At 42.7% G+C, this 18,893-nt stretch overlaps 1 protein-coding gene across 2 annotated transcripts in view; it reads right to left on the reverse strand.

The window, feature by feature from the left end:
- Positions 1–18,893, reverse strand: part of EDC4 (enhancer of mRNA decapping 4) — a 928,397-nt gene that overhangs the window by 715,793 nt on the left and 193,711 nt on the right. For both annotated transcript variants that reach the window (XM_069740123.1, XM_069740124.1), the window contains exon 9: positions 6,407–6,490. In XM_069740123.1, coding sequence (XP_069596224.1) covers positions 6,407–6,490 — 84 coding nt within the window. The remainder of the gene's footprint in view (positions 1–6,406; positions 6,491–18,893) is intronic.

Genomic DNA, 18,893 nt, shown 5'->3' on the forward strand with positions numbered 1-18,893 from the left:
TTTAACAAAATCTCGAGTTGTGCCAAAAATCTGAGACTTTTAAAAGCTATTTATGCCAGAAAACCAGCTTAACCCCTTAGCGACCGCCGATACGCCTTTTAACGGCGGCTGCTAAGGGTACTTAAACCACAGCGCCGTTAATTAACATCAGGGGACAGAGAAATAGGGGAATTCAGGGACCCTGTCATACTCACCTGTGTCCCTGGATCCTCTTGCTGCTCCTCCTGGCCGCCGGCAAAAGAAAATGGCGGGCGCATGCGCAGTGCGCCCGCCATCTGTCTCCATCTGCTGGCCGGCAGGAGAACAGCAGTTGGGGCTAAAATTAGGGTTAGGGCTAGGGTTAGGGCTAGAGTTAGGGCTAGGGTTAGGGCTAGGGCTAGGGTTAGGGCTAGGGTTGGGGCTAGGGTTGGGGCTAGGGTTAGGGCTAGGGTTGAGGCTAAATTTGGGGTTAGGGTTGGGGCTAAATTTAGGGTTAGGGTTGGGGCTAAATTTAGGGTTAGGCTTCTTTCACACTTACGTCGGTACGGGGCCGTCGCAATTTGTCGGCCCGACATACCGACGCACGTTGTGAAAATTGTGCACAACGTGGGCAGCAGCTGTAGTTTTTCAACGCATCCGCTGCCCAATCTATGTCCTGGGGAGGAGGGGGCAAAGTTACGGCCACGCATGCGTGGTCAGAAATGGCGGATGCGACGTACAAAAAAAAACGTTTCATTGAACGTTTTTTTTGTGCCGACGGTCCGCCAAAACACGACTGATCCAGTGCACGACGGACGCGACGTGTGGCCATCCGTCACGATCCGTCAGCAATACAAGTCTATGGGCAAAAAACGCATCCTGCGGGCACATTTGCAGGATCCGTTTCTTGTCCAAAACGACGGATTGCGACGGATGCCAAACGATGCAAGTGTGAAAGTAGCCTTAGGGCTTAGGGTTAGGGCTGGGGCTAAAGTTAGGGCTAGGGTTGGGGCTAAAGTTAGGGTTAGAGATGGGATTAGGGTTAGGGTTTGGATTAGGGTTGGTATTAGGGTTAGGGTTGGAATTAGGGTTACGGTTGGGATTAGGGTTAGGTTTGGGATTAGGGTTAAGGTTAGGGTTGTGATTAGGGGTGTATTGGGATTAGGGTTAGGTTTGAGGTTAGGGTTGAGATTAGGATTAGGGGTGTGTTGGATTTAGGGTTTTGATTAGGGTTATGGTTAGGGTTGACATTAGGGTTGTTTTGGGGTAAGGGTTGTGATTATGGTTAGGGTTAGTGATTAGGATTATGGATCAGGTTTAGATTAGGGTTAGGGGTGTGTTGGGGTGAGGGTTGGAGCTAGAATTGGGGGGTTTCCACTGTTTAGGTACATCAGGGGGTCTCCAAACACGACAGCCAATTTTGCGCTCAAAAAGTCAAATGGTGCTCCCTCCCTTCTGAGCTCTGCCGTGCGCCCAAACAGTGGGTTACCCCCACATATGGGGCATCAGCGTACTCGGGATAAATTGGACAACAACTATTGCAGTCCAATTTCTCCTGTTACCCTTGTGAAAATAAAAACTTGGAGGCTAAAAAAATCTTTTTTGTGGAAAAAAAAAATATTTTTTATTTTCACGACTCTGCATTATAAACTTCTGTGAAGCACTTGGGCATTCAAAGTTCTCACCACACATCTAGATAAGTTCCATGGGGGGTCTAGTTTCCAAAATGGGGTCACTTGTGGGGGATTTCTACTGTTTAGGCACATCGGGGGCTCTCCAATTCCAGCCAATTCTACATTGAAGAAGTAAAACGGCACTCCTTCTCTTCCAAGCTCTGCGGTGCACCCAAACAGTGGTTTACCCCCACATATTGGGTATCGACGTACTCAGGAGAAATTGCACAACAACTTTAGTGGTCTAATTTCTCCTGTTACCCTTGTGAAAATAAAAATATGTGGGCAAAAATATCATTTTTGTAGAAAAAATGCAATTTTTTTTTCATGGCTCTACGTTATAAACTTCTGTGAAGCACATGGGGGTTCAAAGTGCTCGCCACACATCTAGATAAGTTCCTTAAGGGGTCTAGTTTCCAAAATGGGGTCACTTGTTGGGGGTTTCCACTGTTTAGGCACATCAGGGGCTCTCCAAACGCGACGTGGCGTCCAATCTCAATTCCAGCCAATTCTAAATTGAAAAAGTAACTATTTTTCGTGACATATCTCTCTGATTTAAGGGCATAAAAATACAAAGTTTGAAAATTGCTAAATTTTAAAAATTTTCGACATATTTCCGTTTTTTTCATAAATAATCGCAAGTAATATCGAAGAAATGTTACCACTAACATGAAGTACAATATGTCACGAAAAAACAATCTCAGAATCAGCGGGATCCGTTGAAGCGTTCCAGAGTTATAACCTCAAAGTGACAGTGGTCAGAATTGCAAAAATTGGCTCGGTCATTAAGTACCAAATTGGCTCTGTCACTAAGGGGTTAAAGATTTTATGAATCGGGCCCATATTTGTTTTTCCCCATCAATAGAACTAGCTGACTTTGTAGCATTTATTGATACCAACGAGAAGCATATTATGCTTTGATTGCTCTTCATTGCATTTTTGGATAAGTGCAAAGAAGGAAAACTGACAATTATTGTAAGTATTTTGGTTAATTTCTTTCAGAGTTTAACATGAGGTTTAAATGATTTTAGATTTTGAGAAAGCAATGTTTTAGAAATACAAATAGATTAAATGTGTTTCATTTTATAGTTTAAATGTTGTTATTTTTAAATTGTGAAAAATGAGGGATGGAGGGGAATTAAACTTTTACATTTTGCCATTTTTTTTTTTTTGGCCAATTTCATTTTTAAGCCACCATTGGAACTTGTTGGTGGTGACAGGAACCATAAGAAGGTCCTCCCCCCTTGACTTGCATGGCAACCCATCAGACTGTGTGGCCTTTTTTTAGTTGGTGTGGTGGGAGGGATGGGAGACAGCGATGGCCGTCGGAATGAATGATCAATTAATTTAATGTCAAAAGAATGATAGCTAAATTTAGTTCCAATCGCTACTGTTACCAGAAACTGCTAACTGTATAACACAGCAGACTCCCTCTCAATATGGAGTGGGCTCAGATTTTGAAACTTCTTGATATAACTCACAAGGGATGTACCAGTGGGTTACAGGTCAGTAAAAGGTTATTGAAACAGCCGAGGATTTTTTTTTCCTTTTTAAACTGTTTGGTTGCAAATTTAACCCTCCGTCACATACAACTGATCTGACAGGCGCTTCTCTTTTACTTTCATTTCTCCTTCCTCACCAGATTGTGAGGAAACCCCCTCCCTCCAGGTAGTCTCCTGTCTCTTGAAGGTCTGTGAAACCTGATATCACAGTTGGATTTCAGAGCTTCAGGGGAGAGGATATAGCTGCACAGATCTCTCAGGCTCATTGTATGTGAATACGTCACATTCAGTAAGGTTGGTATTTTATGTTTTTATTCATCACAATAGTTTATCTAGCTTGTTTTATGAATGTATAGCACAAAATGTGAGGATATTTCATAGAAATAAGGGAGATTTTATAAAAGAAAGTGTGCTGCTCAGGCATATACAGTAGTTCCCTAACATATTCCTTCTCTTGCTTCAGATTATCTGCTGAAATGGAGAGGAAAATGTACAATTTATCCAAACAACTTGATGTTGAGGAAGTAACAAACATGCTGTTAGATGATAGAGACCTCACACTGAATGAGGATTTAGGAGAGGAAAGTGAGATTGATTCTCATGATGAGGTGGAAGAATGTGTCCTGGATTCTGAAACAGAGCAAGATGGTGACAGTGGTGAGGATGAAGAAGTTGGATCATATTATATTGGAAAAGATAAAAATACTAAATGGAACAAGAAGCCATTCCAGAAAAAACGTAGGGAACCTTTAAACATTATTACTCACCTTCCTGCAGTAATAGGAACTGCACGTAATGCAAAAACTGCAGTTGAATGCTGGAACAGTATATTTACAGATGACATTCTGGACTCTATTGTCACATATACCAACCAATATATAGACATTATAAAGGACACGTACATCTGCAACAGAACCATCAAGCCCACAGATGAAATAGAACTGCGTGCTTTTTTTGGATTACTGTACCTTGCAGGAGCTTATAGGGCAAATAGACAAAGTTTGAAGGAACTTTGGGGTAAAGATGGGGATGGAGTTGAAAAATTTAGCCTTGTTATGTCCATAAACAGATTCAAGATTCTAATTCGTTGCCTTCGGTTTGACGACAGAACTACCCGAACCGAACGCAAAACACATGACCGACTTGCTCCAATTCGTGATATATTTAAAAGATTTGTTGTAAACTGTAAACAAAGTTATTACCCTGGAGAGAATCTCACTATTGACGAAATGCTCCCTGGTTTTCGTGGTAGATGTGCCTTTCGTCAATATATTCCATCAAAGCCAAACAAATATGGAATAAAAATGTATGCCCTTGTTGATGCCAGTAAGACCTACACTTACAACCTGGAAGTATATGCAGGAAAACAACCAGAAGGTCCTTACTGTGTGAGCAACAAACCCATTGATGTTGTAAAAAGACTGGCTGAACCCTTATTTGGATCGGGTCGCAATATTACAGCTGACAATTGGTTTACAAGTTGTGATCTGATTGATTATCTGAAAATTCAGAAGCTGTCATATGTGGGAACTGTAAGAAAAAACAAAAGGGAATTGCCGCCACAGTTTGTAAGTGTGAAAGAGAGACAACAGTACAGCAGTATGTTTGCATTCCATAATGGAAAGGCTTTAGTTTCCTATGTACCACATGCCAAAAAAATCGTACTTCTTCTATCAACACTTCATGATGATGCTGCCATCGTTCCTGGGACTGGGGCAGAAAAAAAACCGGAGATAATTACATTTTACAATGCCACCAAAGGGGGTGTGGATACAGCAGATCAGATGTGCTCCACTTTCAACGTCAGCAGAAACATCAAACGTTGGCCAATGGTCATATTTTTTGCTATGTTGAATTTGGGTGGTATAAATTCACAAGTAATTTATCTTGAAAACAAGCTTGAACTACTCCGTAGACGATTGTATCTGAAAAAATTGGCCCATGAACTAGTACTTGGAGAGCTACGCAGGAGAAGCGTGAAAACAATCGGTATCCCCTCTCGCCTTCAAGTTCAGCTCAATAGGTTCCGCCCAGAAGATGATGGTGAAAAGTCACCATCTGCACCACCTCACAAAAGAAGGAGATGCACCACCTGCCAAACGGAAAGCGGAACCAGAAGGCTTTCAAATTATGAATGTCTCAAATGTCATAAAGCAATTTGCCTGACACATGCAAAAATGGTGTGTAATTCTTGCTATTTGCTCTGCAAGTGTGACTTTTCTGGGGAAACCTCAGCATCTACTTCTGATTGAATATGTTTTTAATAGTACTTAAGGTACCTTAAAATTAAGTTTGTGTTCAAAAATTTTCTTTGTACATTTTTTTGAGAGAGTCGAACTGGGGACTATTTGGCGGGAGTTTTGAAAAGTTTGTATTTCATAGTTATTAGTTTTATGTTAAGTAAATGTTTTTTTTTGCAACTGATTATGTGTAGTCTCTTTTATTACATCCCTATGAAGGTCACTGATCACTTTTAGAGCACTGAAATTGCAAACAGATATTATAGGTATTTTTCCAGCAGGCGCCTGACAGGCACATTGTATGTGAATTCGTTAGTCCGAATATTGTATGTGACGGAGGGTTAATAGGTCTCTCATAGCACAAATTTTACTGCACTGAATGAACTTTGACATTCCTTCACGCCACACAGTGCACTGTTTAAGCTTGCACAGCTAGAACTTGCACTGCTGAAGTGCTATGAGACAAAGAGGTAAAGTGGAATACAGGTGGGAGAAAATGACAAGGCTTGGATGAAGAGAGAAGGGGAGACTAGAAGAGTTTATGTGCTTTAAAAGCATCCAAGAGAGTATGGGAGTAGAGATTTAAAAAAAAAGAAATATAATAAAATATATTATGAACAAAAGAGTTATGACAGTAAAAGGGGCGGCATGGTAGATAGGGAAGGAAACCATTGGTGGGCTTTTTTCCCCCACTAGATCTAGGTTTGCTCTGATCAACCAGAGTTGAACACAGCCCAAACTCAGTGGCTCAAGCCATCAACATAGGCATGGAGATTGAACTTAGCGCTGTGAATATCAACACTGCAACAACGTAAGAGATATAATGCAAAAACCTGTGGATCAGGAAAGCAGAGATTGTATTTAAAAAAATAAAAAAAAAAAAAAACAACAACAACAATTAACTGTACATGGAAGAAAAGGTTTTTTGCTTTCTTTTTTTTTTTTAAAGGGGATAATCCCTTTTCATTATTTAGTGCCTCAGGCACGTCCACTTCACATTTGATCATCTTAAAAACCATAATGAAGTACTTACTCTGGATCTTGTTTCCTATGGTTATCACAGAAGAGTAGACAAGACACAGGTCTTCCATTATGAGGCTTCCACTCATGCAGACACCTGAAAAAATTACAATATCTAAATATTTACAATCATAAGGGTGAACAGAAGGTACGATGTAGAAATCCAATCAGCCATTGCAGAGAAGTACAGAATTGAAGCTATACAGGTCCTTCTCAAAAAATTAGCATATAGTGTTAAATTTCTTTATTTACCATAATGTAATGATTACAATTAAACTTTCATATATTATAGATTCATTATCCACCAACTGAAATTTGTCACGTCTTTTATTGTTTTAATACTGATGATTTTGGCATACAACTCCTGATAACCCAAAAAACCTGTCTCAATAAATTAGCATATCAAGAAAAGGTTCTCTAAATGACCTATTACCCTAATCTTCTGAATCAACTAATTAACTCTAAACACATGCAAAAGATACCTGAGGCTTTTATAAACTCCCTGCCTGGTTCATTACTCAAAACCCCCATCATGGGTAAGACTAGCGACCTGACAGATGTCAAGAAGGCCATCATTGACACCCTCAAGCAAGAGGGTAAGACCCAGAAAGAAATTTCTCAACAAATAGGCTGTTCCCAGAGTGCTGTATCAAGGCACCTCAATGGTAAGTCTGTTGGAAGGAAACAATGTGGCAGAAAACGCTGTACAACGAGAAGAGGAGACCGGACCCTGAGGAAGATTGTGGAGAAGGACCGATTCCAGACCTTGGGGAACCTGAGGAAGCAGTGGACTGAGTCTGGTGTGGAAACATCCAGAGCCACCGTGCACAGGCGTGTGCAGGAAATGGGCTACAGGTGCCGAAATGGGCTACAAAGAAGCAGCACTGGACTGTTGCTAAGTGGTCCCAAGTACTTTTTTCTGATGAAAGCAAATTTTGCATGTCATTCGGAAATCAAGGTGCCAGAGTCTGGAGGAAGACTGGGGAGAAGGAAATGCCAAAATGCCTGAAGTCCAGTGTCAAGTACCCACAGTCAGTGATGGTGTGGGGTGCCATGTCAGCTGCTGGTGTTGGTCCACTGTGTTTCATCAAGGGCAGGGTCAATGCAGCTAGCTATCAGGAGATTTTGGAGCACTTCATGCTTCCATCGGCTGAAATGCTTTATGGAGATGAAGATTTCATTTTTCAGCACGACCTGGCACCTGCTCACAGTGCCAAAACCACTGGTAAATGGTTTACTGACCATGGTATTACTGTGCTCAATTGGCCTGCCAACTCTCCTGACCTGAACCCCATAGAGAATCTGTGGGATATTGTGAAGAGAAAGTTGAGAGACGCAAGACCCAACACTCTGGATGAGCTTAAGGCCGCTATTGAAGCATCCTGGGCCTCCATAACATCTCAGCAGTGTCACAGGCTGATTGCCTCCATGCCACGCCGCATTGAAGCAGTCATTTCTGCCAAAGGATTCCCGACCAAGTATTGAGTGCATAACTGAACATTATTATTTGATGGTTTTTTTGTTTGTTATTAAAAAACACTTTTATTTGATTGGATGGGTGAAATATGCTAATTTATTGAGACAGGTTTTTTGGGTTATCAGGAGTTGTATGCCAAAATCATCAGTATTAAAACAATAAAAGACCTGACAAATTTCAGTTGGTGGATAATGAATCTATAATATATGAAAGTTTAATTGTAATCATTACATTATGGTAAATAATGAAATTTAACACTATATGCTAATTTTTTGAGAAGGACCTGTATATACGGGCAGCACGGTGGCGCAGTGGTTAGCACTACAGCCTTGCAGCGCTGGGGTCCTGGGTTCTAATCCCACCCAGGACAACATCTGCAAAGAGTTTGTATGTTCTCTCCGTGTTTGCGTGGGTTTCCTCCGGGCACTCCGGTTTCCTCCCACATGCCAAAGACATACTGATAGGAATTCTAGATTGTGAGCCCAATCGGGGACAGTGATGATAATGTGTGCAAAACTGTAAAGCGCTGCGGAATATGTTAGCGCTATATAAAAATAAAGATTATTATTATTATTATATGCAAAACAGCTGCCAGAAAATTGGGGCGTTTCAAAGCACTTCCAGCCCTCATTCTTCGCCAGGTGTCTGCCTCCTGTTTCATTTACAAGTCACTCCAGACTCTGTCTAAGGCTAGGTTCCCATTGTGTTAATGGGACCGCGCTAACGGACAGCGTTGCACGGCGAAATTAACGCCGTGCAACGCGTCCATTAGCACGCCCATTAACAGCAATGGGGACGCGCATCACGATGTGTCGGTGTTTTGTGGCACGCCGCGGACGCTGCTTACAGCGTCCGAGGCGCGCCCGCGGTCCATTAGCCGCTCTCGCAGATTGGAGATCTGCGAGAGCAGGGACGTTTAACGCGACCCCTTTTATCACATTGCGTTAGCACAATCCTTTAGCGCTAGGCGCTAAACGGATTGCACTAACGCAATCTGAACCTAGCCTAGGCTACTTTCACACTAGCGTCGAACTCGGCCTGTCGCAGTCCGTCGGGCCGACGTTCTGACGCTAGCAGTGAATGCGCCGCACAACGGGGGCAGCGGATGCATTTTTCCAGCGCATCCGCTGCCCCATTGAGAGGTGCGGGGAGGTGGGGGCGGAGTTCCGGCCGTGCATGCGCGGTCGGAAAAAGCAGACCGTTGGCAGCAAAAAAACGTTACATGTAACGTTTTTTTGCTCCCGGCGGTCCGCCACAACATGGCGCAACCGTCGCACGACGCACGTGTGTCAATGTGTCGCTAATGTTAGTCTATGGGGCAAAAACGCATCCTGCAAGGCAACTTTGCAGTATGCGTTTTTTCACCTAAACGACGCATTGCGACGTATGGAAAAAAAACGCTAGTGTCAAAGTAGCCTTACCGAGATCTTGTACAAGAACATTCAGAGCCTGCTGCAGTGGAGGCGCAGTAATGTCTGGACTGACATGTCAATCATGTGCAAGAGGTGTGGATTAAGTAGTCAGGATCAGATGGCTTAGTGCTTTGACATGCCCAAATGTACTAGCAGCTAAATCTAATATATAAAGCTCAATGTGTGTATGTATGTGTGTGTGTATGTATGTCCGGGATTGGCATCTGCACCGTCGCAGCTACAGCCACAAAATTTTGCACAGTCACACGTCTGGACCCTGAGAGCGTCATAGGCTATGTTGTGAGGCGAAATTTTAACCCCGCGCATTCCAATTCACCAAACAATTTTGCCCCTCTCTACGTAATGGGGAAAAAGTGAAATGAAAAGTGTTGGAGGCAAATTGACAGCTGCCAGATGTGAACAAGAGGGACTTAAAGAATGAGAGCGATGGCGCCAAAGAGTATATACCGTACAATTGCTAAGGTCCCCGACATGGGATACTCACCACACATGGGGATATGAACACACAAAAAATGCGCCACACACTACCACGTGCTTGAACACATATTACCCTCAGCACACATTTCACCACACATACACCAACCTCGCCACACAAAAGTCGAAACGCAAAAGTCGCCGCTCAAAACTCGGCACGCGCAAAACTCGCCACATGCAAAACTAGGCTCATGCAAAACTCGCCACACGTGCAAAACTCACCTCATGGAAAACTCACCACACGCAAAACTTGCACACGTGGAAAAATTGCCACATGCACAAAAGTTGCAACACATGCAAAAGTTGCCTCACACAAAACTTGCACATACTCAAAAGGCACCAGACATAAAACTCACCACGCGCAAAACTCGCCATGCACAAACTTGCTGCACACAACTTGCTACACTAACCTGTCACATGCAACTCCACACAAAAAGTTGCTACACACGTCGCCACACAAAACTCAACACACACAACTTGACACATGAAACTTGCCCTAAAACACACACAAGTCTGGTATCCTTCAAAAATAAAAATCTGATTAATAAGCAGACAAACTACAAGAGCAACAACTGTACCATATAGGAAATATGGCAGCTGTCAGTCACATGACCTGTCTATTATGTGTATGTGTGAGCTAATATATACTGCCAGGGGGGAGGGCTTCCTGTTGGCTGGGGATTTATCAGGCTGCCAATTTAGCTTACAAATACTGAGGTAAAAATACTGAGCAAATAACGTGTGAACGAGGTCTAATACAGGAGGAGATGACACAGGTATATACTATACACAGGGGAGATGACACACACATATATACTATATACAGGAGGAGATGACACACAGATATATACTATATACAGGAGGAGATGACATACAGGTATATACTATATACAGGGGAGATGACACAGGTATATATTATATACAGGAGGAGATGACATACAGGTATATTCTATATACAGGGGAGATGACACACAGATATATACTATATACAGGAGGAGATGACAGGTATATATACGATATACAGGGGAGATGACACACGTATATACTATATACAGGGGAGATGACACACAGGCATATACTATATACAGGAGGAGATGACATACAGGTATATACTATATACAGGAGGAGATGACACATATATACTATATACAGGGGAGATGACACACACATACTATATACAGGGGAGATGACACAGGTATATACTATATACAGGAGGAGATGACATACAGGTATATACTATATACAGGAGGAGATGACACAGGTATATACTATATACAAGGGAGATGACACGTATATAAATAAAATACACATTAAAGAAAAAAGAAAAATATTGTTTTATTTGTTGCTGCTTCTTCTATACTTCACATGGACTGGCAGCTCCAGGTGACATGAAATGATATTTCAGAAAAAGTGATATTCCACAATAACTGAATGTAACTTTCCTTCCCAAGACACTTTAACATTGCTAAGGCCCCTTCACATGTCAAGGTCTCCAGTACATGTGGTGACCGTTTTCACACGTACTGGAGACACTTTCACACAGACCCATTTAAATCTAGGGGGAAAAGCACATGTCTGTGTTCACAAGGACCCTGAGACCCACGCATGGACATGTCCGTGTTTTTTTTTTCAGCAGCAAGGACGTGAATATGTCCAGCAAATGTGAACAAAGATGATACACCGATAAAATCTGTTAGCATATGGGAACATCACGGACTACAACTGCCATCATCCTAGGTCTGGTCTCCCTCTGATCAGCGAGACCGGGCTAGGCTGATGACCGTCGTTGTCAGCACCCATCACATGAAAATAGCAAGAAGTTCTCCTTTTCCCCCCCAGGCAAGCATTAAATAATTAAACTAAAGAAAAAAAAAAAAAGGTGTGGGGTCCCCTCTATATTTTAACACAAGGGCTGATAAAGCAGACAGCTGCGGGCTTCTACTATTATGCTGGGAAGGTCCATGGTTAATAGCCCGTCCTCAGCCCCTAAAATAGAAGTCCATAGCCGCCCTTATTAGTTGCGCCAATTTTGGAGCTTCACTTTGTTCATCTCGATTGCTCTGGTGCGGTGCCAACCAAGGTAAATATATGGGTTTGAGGACAGCTGTGATTTGTCAAAAATCACAGCTGCCAAAAAGCCCTGGGGTTAGTAATGGACAGGTGTCAGACACAACCATTACTAACCCTGCAAATAGAAATCATTAAACAGACACGGACATGGAGACACGGACACATCCTTTATTTTAAAATAAAATACCGGACACCCTGGCACTTATTTTCCCCAAAGCAGCCCAGCAGCTCCAGAGCTGTTTTGGGGAAAATAGGAGCCTATTTCCACCCGTGATTCGCGTGGGCACCATCCCCACGCTATCTATGGCCCTTTCTTCTTGTTACCAGGATTAGTTTTATTTCTCAGTATGCTTTCCTGATGAACCGCTAAAGACGGGAAAACGCGTCAAGTGTATGCATACTGGATCATTTGAAGGGTAGCAGCTACAAAATGTCTCTATTAGAGTAACATATGTGCAATAACAATGTGCTAGCTAAACATCAATGCACAAAATGCACTTTATTGAACAACTTAATATGTGGTTGGTTCCTTTCTTTCCTGAGGCTCTACTCTAAGTCTGTATTGTGTTGGGGAATGTGTACAAATTGCTATACACCTATATGATCTCTCCCCTACATAATATTTTGTCTGTTCCCTTATTGAGGTGGTTTATTTTCTATCTCCTCCCCCCAGAGGGTTAATGTTACTGTCAAAAAATAAGGGGGTGCCATTTTTGACCGAATTATTTTGGGGTGTATTTACATATACGCATTTTTTTTTGTCCATTGGCTATGAGAGTTATGATTTGATCTGAACTCTGTCTGGTATATTGATTATTTCTCTAAATGTTATGCCCCTGTAACAGGGATTGCCTTATCTGATATAGTGGACAATACCATATGAATCTGGGCACTAGGGGGATTTGATCATATGGTACCTTACTTTTGATCTTTTGCACTCTATCAACCTTTCTTAGGGTTTGGTAGGGAGAGGGAGGGATAGGCGCTGACGAGCGGGGGCACCATTGCACAGGAATAGGGTGCCAACCTCTGCTGTCAGGTATGAAGACATCTGAGTTAATGATAGGTTGAACGTTTCCTTCCTTTTCCATTTGTGTATCTGCAGATAAAATAGGTGATTTGAGAGTCATTAATGTTTAATGTTTTTATGAAAAAACTAGATGGTGGCCCGATTCTAACGTATCGGGTATTCTAAAATATGTAGGCAGTATACAGCACAGGCTACATACTATATTGCACAGTGACGTAGTATATAACACAACCGACGTAGTATCTAACATAGCTACGTGGTGTATAACAAAGCTACGTAGTATGTAAAACAGCGTACGCAGTATATAGCAGTTATGTAGTATATAGCAGAGTTACGTAGTATATAACATAGCCACGTAGTGTATTGCACAGGTATGTAGTATATTGGTCAGCCACATAGTATATAGCAGAGCCACATAGTATATAACATAGCCACGTAGTATATTGTACACTGTGTTCCAAATTATTATGCAAATAATATTTTCTCATATTTTCTCTAAATTACCTATCTGAATTGCAGTCATTGTTATTTTCCCAGTCATCTTCTATTCTAGTATAATTGCAATGTTTTGGAACAAACTGCATAAGAAAACAGTATATTTAAAAAAAAAAAAAAAAACACTCAAAATGCATGTTCCAAATTATTATGCACAGCATAGTCTTCAACCTTTTTTATTAAATTTGGAACAACAAAAAAGGTCAATTGTTAAGTTATAAGCATTATGAGCTTATTACAAAATGAAATCAAACAGTTTTCAAGTGAAAACTTTATTCTAGGTGATGTTACATTTGCATCATAGGACCCCTTGTTCGAAAGAAGCTTCTGAGCTCTCTCGTCCATTGAATTTGTCAGTTTTTGGATGGTTTCTGCTTCAGTTGTTTTGCATGTGGACAGAATACCCTCCCAGAGCTGTTGCTTAGATGTGAACTGCCTCCCGCCATCATAGACACTCCTTTTCATGATGCTCCAGAGGTTCTCAATGGGGTTGAGATCAGGGGAAGATGGTGGCCACACTATAAGTTTGTCATCTTTTATGCCCATAGCAGCCAGAGATGCAGATGTGTTTTTTGCAGCATGAGACGGTGCATTATCATGCATGAAAATGATCTTGCTGCGGAAAGCACGCTTCTTCCTCTTGAACCATGGCAGGAAGTGTTGTTTTAGAAACTCCACATAGATTATGGAGATCATCTTTACCCCTTCAGGGATCATAAAGGGGCCCACAATCTCTCTCCCCATGATTCCAGCCCAAAACATTATTCCACCTCCTCCTTGTTGGCGCCTTAGCCAATGGCAATGGTCGTGGGCGTTTTGCCGCGACCAATCAGAGACTTGGAATTCCATGACAGAGGCCACGACCAATGAATATCCATGACAGACAGAAAGACAGACAAACAGACAGACGGAAGTGACCCTTAGACAATTATATAGTAGACTAGATGGTGGCCCGATTCTAACGCATTGGGTATTCTAGAATATGTAGGAAGTATAGAGCACAGGCTACGTACTATATTGCACAGTGACGTAGTATATAACACAACCGACGTAGTATCTAACAGAGCTACGTAGTATGTAACACAGAGTACATAGTATATAGCAGAGCTTAACACAGCCACGTAGCACATAACATAGCCACTTAGTGTATTGCACAGGTATGTAGTATATTGGTCAGCCACATAGTATATAGCAGAGCCACGTAGTACATAACATAGCCATGTAGTATATTGTAGAGCCAAGTAGTATATTGCACAGGCACTAATATATTGCACAGCCACGTAGTATATAACACAGTCACGTAGTGTATTGCACAACTACGTAGTGTATTTCACAGCTATGTAGTATATTGGTCAGCAACGTAGTATATAGCAGAGCAACGTAGTATATAACATAGCCACGTAGTATATTGTAGAGGCACGTAGTATATTGCATAGCTACGTAGTATATTACACAGCCACGTAGTATATAACAGAGCCACGTAGTATATTGCAGTCGACGCAGTATATAACAGAACCGACACAGCCACATAGTATATTGCACAGCTACGTAGTATATAACATAGAGCACGTAGTATGTTGCACAGCCACGTTGTATATTGCACAGCCGCGTTGTATATTGCCCAGCTACATAGTATATAGCAGAGATGTAGTATATAACAGAGCCCACGCAGTATGTAACAGCCAACGTAGTATATAGCAATGTGGGCACTATATGCGTGGTTAAAAAAGACTTAAAATAAAAAATAAACATATACTCACCCTCCGAAGGCCCCTTGAAGTCCTGGCGCCTGTGTGCGGTGCACGCGGCAACTTCCGGTCCCAGGGTTGGTATGAGCGCAGGAATTGTAATGACGTCACGGTCACATGACCGTGACGTCACAGCAGGTCCTTCTCCCATAGCATCCTTGGCACCGGAACCTGCGCTTGCACTGCCGAGGACAGGGGGCGCCACGTCGGAGGGTGAGTATAACCTTTTTTTTTATTATTATTTGTAACATTAGATCTGTTTACTATTGATGCTGCATATGCAGCATCAATAGTAAAAAGTTGGTCACACAGGGTTTATAGCTGTGTTAACGGAGTGCGTTACACCGCGGTCCGTTAACACTGGCATTAACCCTGTGTGAGCGCTTAGTGTTGACTGCAGGGCAGTAAAGCAGCAGCCATTTTGCTGCCAGACTATGGCCGTCACTGATTGATCATGGCAATGGTCGTGGGCGTTTTGCCACGACCAATCAGCGACTTGGATTTCCATGACAGACAGAGGCCGCGACCAATGAATATCCGTGACAGACAGAAAGACGGAAGTGACCCTTTTATATAGATTGCTTTTCTTTTTAGCATAATATCATTAAAGGGTATGTTTTATTTGAATAATTTGCATGAATTGGGTACATACTTTGGTGAATTGCTCATTTTGATGGCACCTTATTTTTCTAATTATGGTGATTGGTGAGCTGGCAAGCTATAAACTGCGGTAACCTTAATGAGGTCACTGGTCATCACGCTACTCTGTTCCGGCGGCCAAGGTGATCTCTCATGTTACTGATGTCACAGCTCATCACAGCCTCCAGATGTAGAACAGTCCGAGATCGTCGTGGGACCTCCATATAGACTTCATTGGACCGCTGTGGATTTTTGGGGGGTAATAAATGGGTAAAATAAAAATTAAGTACTTTAGCGTGTGTTTCTTTTGACTATGTGTTAGTAATGGAGGTGTCAGAAAAATGCCTCTCCATTACTAACTTCTGGGCTTCATGTTAGCAGACACAGCTGACATCAACCCCAATATTATTACCCTGATTGCCATCACACCAGGGCAATCGTGAAGAGCCAAAGCTAAGCGCCAGAATTAGCACATCTAATGGATGTGTTTTTTATGGTATGACTGAGGGTTGGTCATCTTTAGGTTAGCAAGGGGCCACTATCCATGAACCACCCCAGCCTATTAATTTCAGCCCATAGCTGTCTCCTTATCCTTTGCTGCTCATTAAAAATAGGGGAGGACTAAAACGTCAATTTTTTACGGTCCCCTTTTTTAATAATCAGTAAAGGCTAAGCAGACAGTTTTGAGCTTAAATTAAAAGCCTGGGAAGTTCCTTGGTTATTAGCCCTTTCGCAGACTATTCTGACCAGCTCGCAGTTTTCTGCTCTCTCTTAGCTGGTTATTAAAATTAAGGGGGTCCACAAGCCATTATTTTTTTTTTTACCTAAATACATGTACAGTAAACTACACATGCAATACACTAATTATATATCTCACGGACATGTTTTTATCTTTCTATCATCTATTTTCTCTTTGAAAATCTAACACCTGGACATATTTCTGTCACACAGATGGCACACGAATTAGAAACACGAACACAGATCGCACCGGTCCTGGTTTTTCCAGTACCATAAATATCAGGAAATGTGAAGGCCTAACAAAGGGTTCCAAACTTGCTCTTTATGTGCATCTAGTAAGTGCATCTGAATAAGCCCAGAAGGGGAGTACAGATAGTCACCACAGTCATTGAGATCTGCCTGATGCCATCAACTGTTCTTAAGAAAGCTCATTCTTAATTATTGGCTAGTTTAAAGCTATGTGCACACGTTGCGGAAAGGTGTGCGGATTTTTCCGCACTGAGTTTGGTAAATCCGCAGGAAATCCGCACTGCTGAATTACCGTAGATTTACAGCGTTTTTCCAGCGGATTCCACCTGTGGTTTTACACCTGCAGATTCCTATTATGGAGCAGGTGTAAACCGCTGCAGAATCCGCACAACAAATTGACATGCTGCGGACTAAACAATGCAGCGTTTCTGCGCGTCTTTTTCTGCAGCATGTGCACTGCGGATTTTGTGCACTTTTTGGAAGTGCATTTGAACAGCAAGGTTGATTGCTGTTGAGGGGAACTAGAAAAAAAAAATCTATAAATCTTCAGCAGAGCGAGTGTGAGCGAGCTGAGTGTGACCGGCGTAAGTGTGACTTGTGATTCAGTGACTTTGGAGTCAGGGAGTTTCCAAGGAAGGAATTACTGAATTGCTGTCTGATTTTTATTAATACTTTGTATTTATTTTTATTTTTTTTATTGAACTGTTCTGTCTGGTGCAATCCCCATTAGGAAATGTGCTCCACGATTGTTAATGCCATCCAGTGCACATCTTGCCACATGTATGCAGTCCTTGAGCAGCCGATCGAGGGTGCATACTGCTGTGCGAGATGTGAGCACGTTGTGCATTTGGAAACCCAGATTCTGACTCTAAATGTGCAGCTGGCAACACTGAGATCCATAGACAATATGGAGAGGAGTCTTCTGCTCACGGAGCAGACGCTCAATGGGACAGATGAGGGGGGGGGATGGTGGGATGGAGCTGCAGGACAATGAAGTAGCAAGCTGGGTGACAATTAGGAAGCGGGGTAGAGGGAAGAGTGCCAGGGAGGCTAGTCCTGATCTGGAACACCCCAATAAGTTTGCTAAGTTGGCAGATGAGGGGGGTGCCAGTACAGGGGTAGCACTGCTGCAGCCAGGCATGTCCTCTGAAAGCCGGAGGAGTGACTGCTCCAGTAAGGAGGGAAATAGGAGAGCAGGGCAGGCCAGACAGGTGCTGGTAGTGGGCGACTCAATTATTAGGGGAACAGATAGGGCAATCTGTCACAAAGACAGGGATCGTCGAACGGTTTGCTGCCTACCTGGCGCTCGAGTCCGACACATCGCTGATCGGGTGGACAGATTATTGGGAGGGGCTGGTGAGGACCCAGCGGTCATGGTGCACATTGGCACTAATGACAAAGTTAGAGGTAGGTGGAAGGTCCTTAAAGATGATTTCAGGGAATTAGGCTGCAAGCTGAAAGCAAGGACCTCCAATGTGGTATTTTCCGAAATACAGCCGGTACCACGTGCCACGCCAGAGAGGCAACGGGAGATTAGGGAGGTTAATCAGTGGCTCAAGAATTGGTGTAGGAAAGAGGGGTTTGGGTTCCTGCAGAACTGGGCCGACTTCTCAGTTGGCTACAGGCTCTACGCTAGGGACGGGCTGCACCTCAATGGGGAGGGTGCAGCTGTGCTGGGGGAGAGAATGGCTAGAAGGTTGGAGGAGTGTTTAAACTAGGAATTGGGGGGGAGGGTATTCATTTTATAGGAGGGGAAGATAGTGCAGACAGAGACCTGGGCACAAATAAGGAAGTTGGGGGTGGCGGTGGCATGGGGGGTGGGGTCAGAACAGTTAATAATTTAAGAAATAGAAGTACAGAGAGGAACATAAAGTGCATGTATACTAATGCCAGAAGCATCGCCAACAAAATGGATGAATTAGAACTAATGTTGTTGGAGCATAATTATGACATGGTGGGGATATCTGAAACGTGGCTGGATGAGAGCCATGACTGGGCTGTTAACTTGCAGGGCTATAGCCTGTTCAGAAATGACCGTACAGATAAGCGAGGGGGAGGGGTGTGTCTATATGTAAAATCATCATTAAAACCCATCCTGCGCGATAATATAGGTGAATTTAATGAAAATGTAGAATCCCTGTGGGTGG

Source organism: Ranitomeya imitator, chromosome 9 (assembly GCF_032444005.1).
Source record: "Ranitomeya imitator isolate aRanImi1 chromosome 9, aRanImi1.pri, whole genome shotgun sequence".
NCBI lineage: Eukaryota > Metazoa > Chordata > Amphibia > Anura > Dendrobatidae > Ranitomeya > Ranitomeya imitator.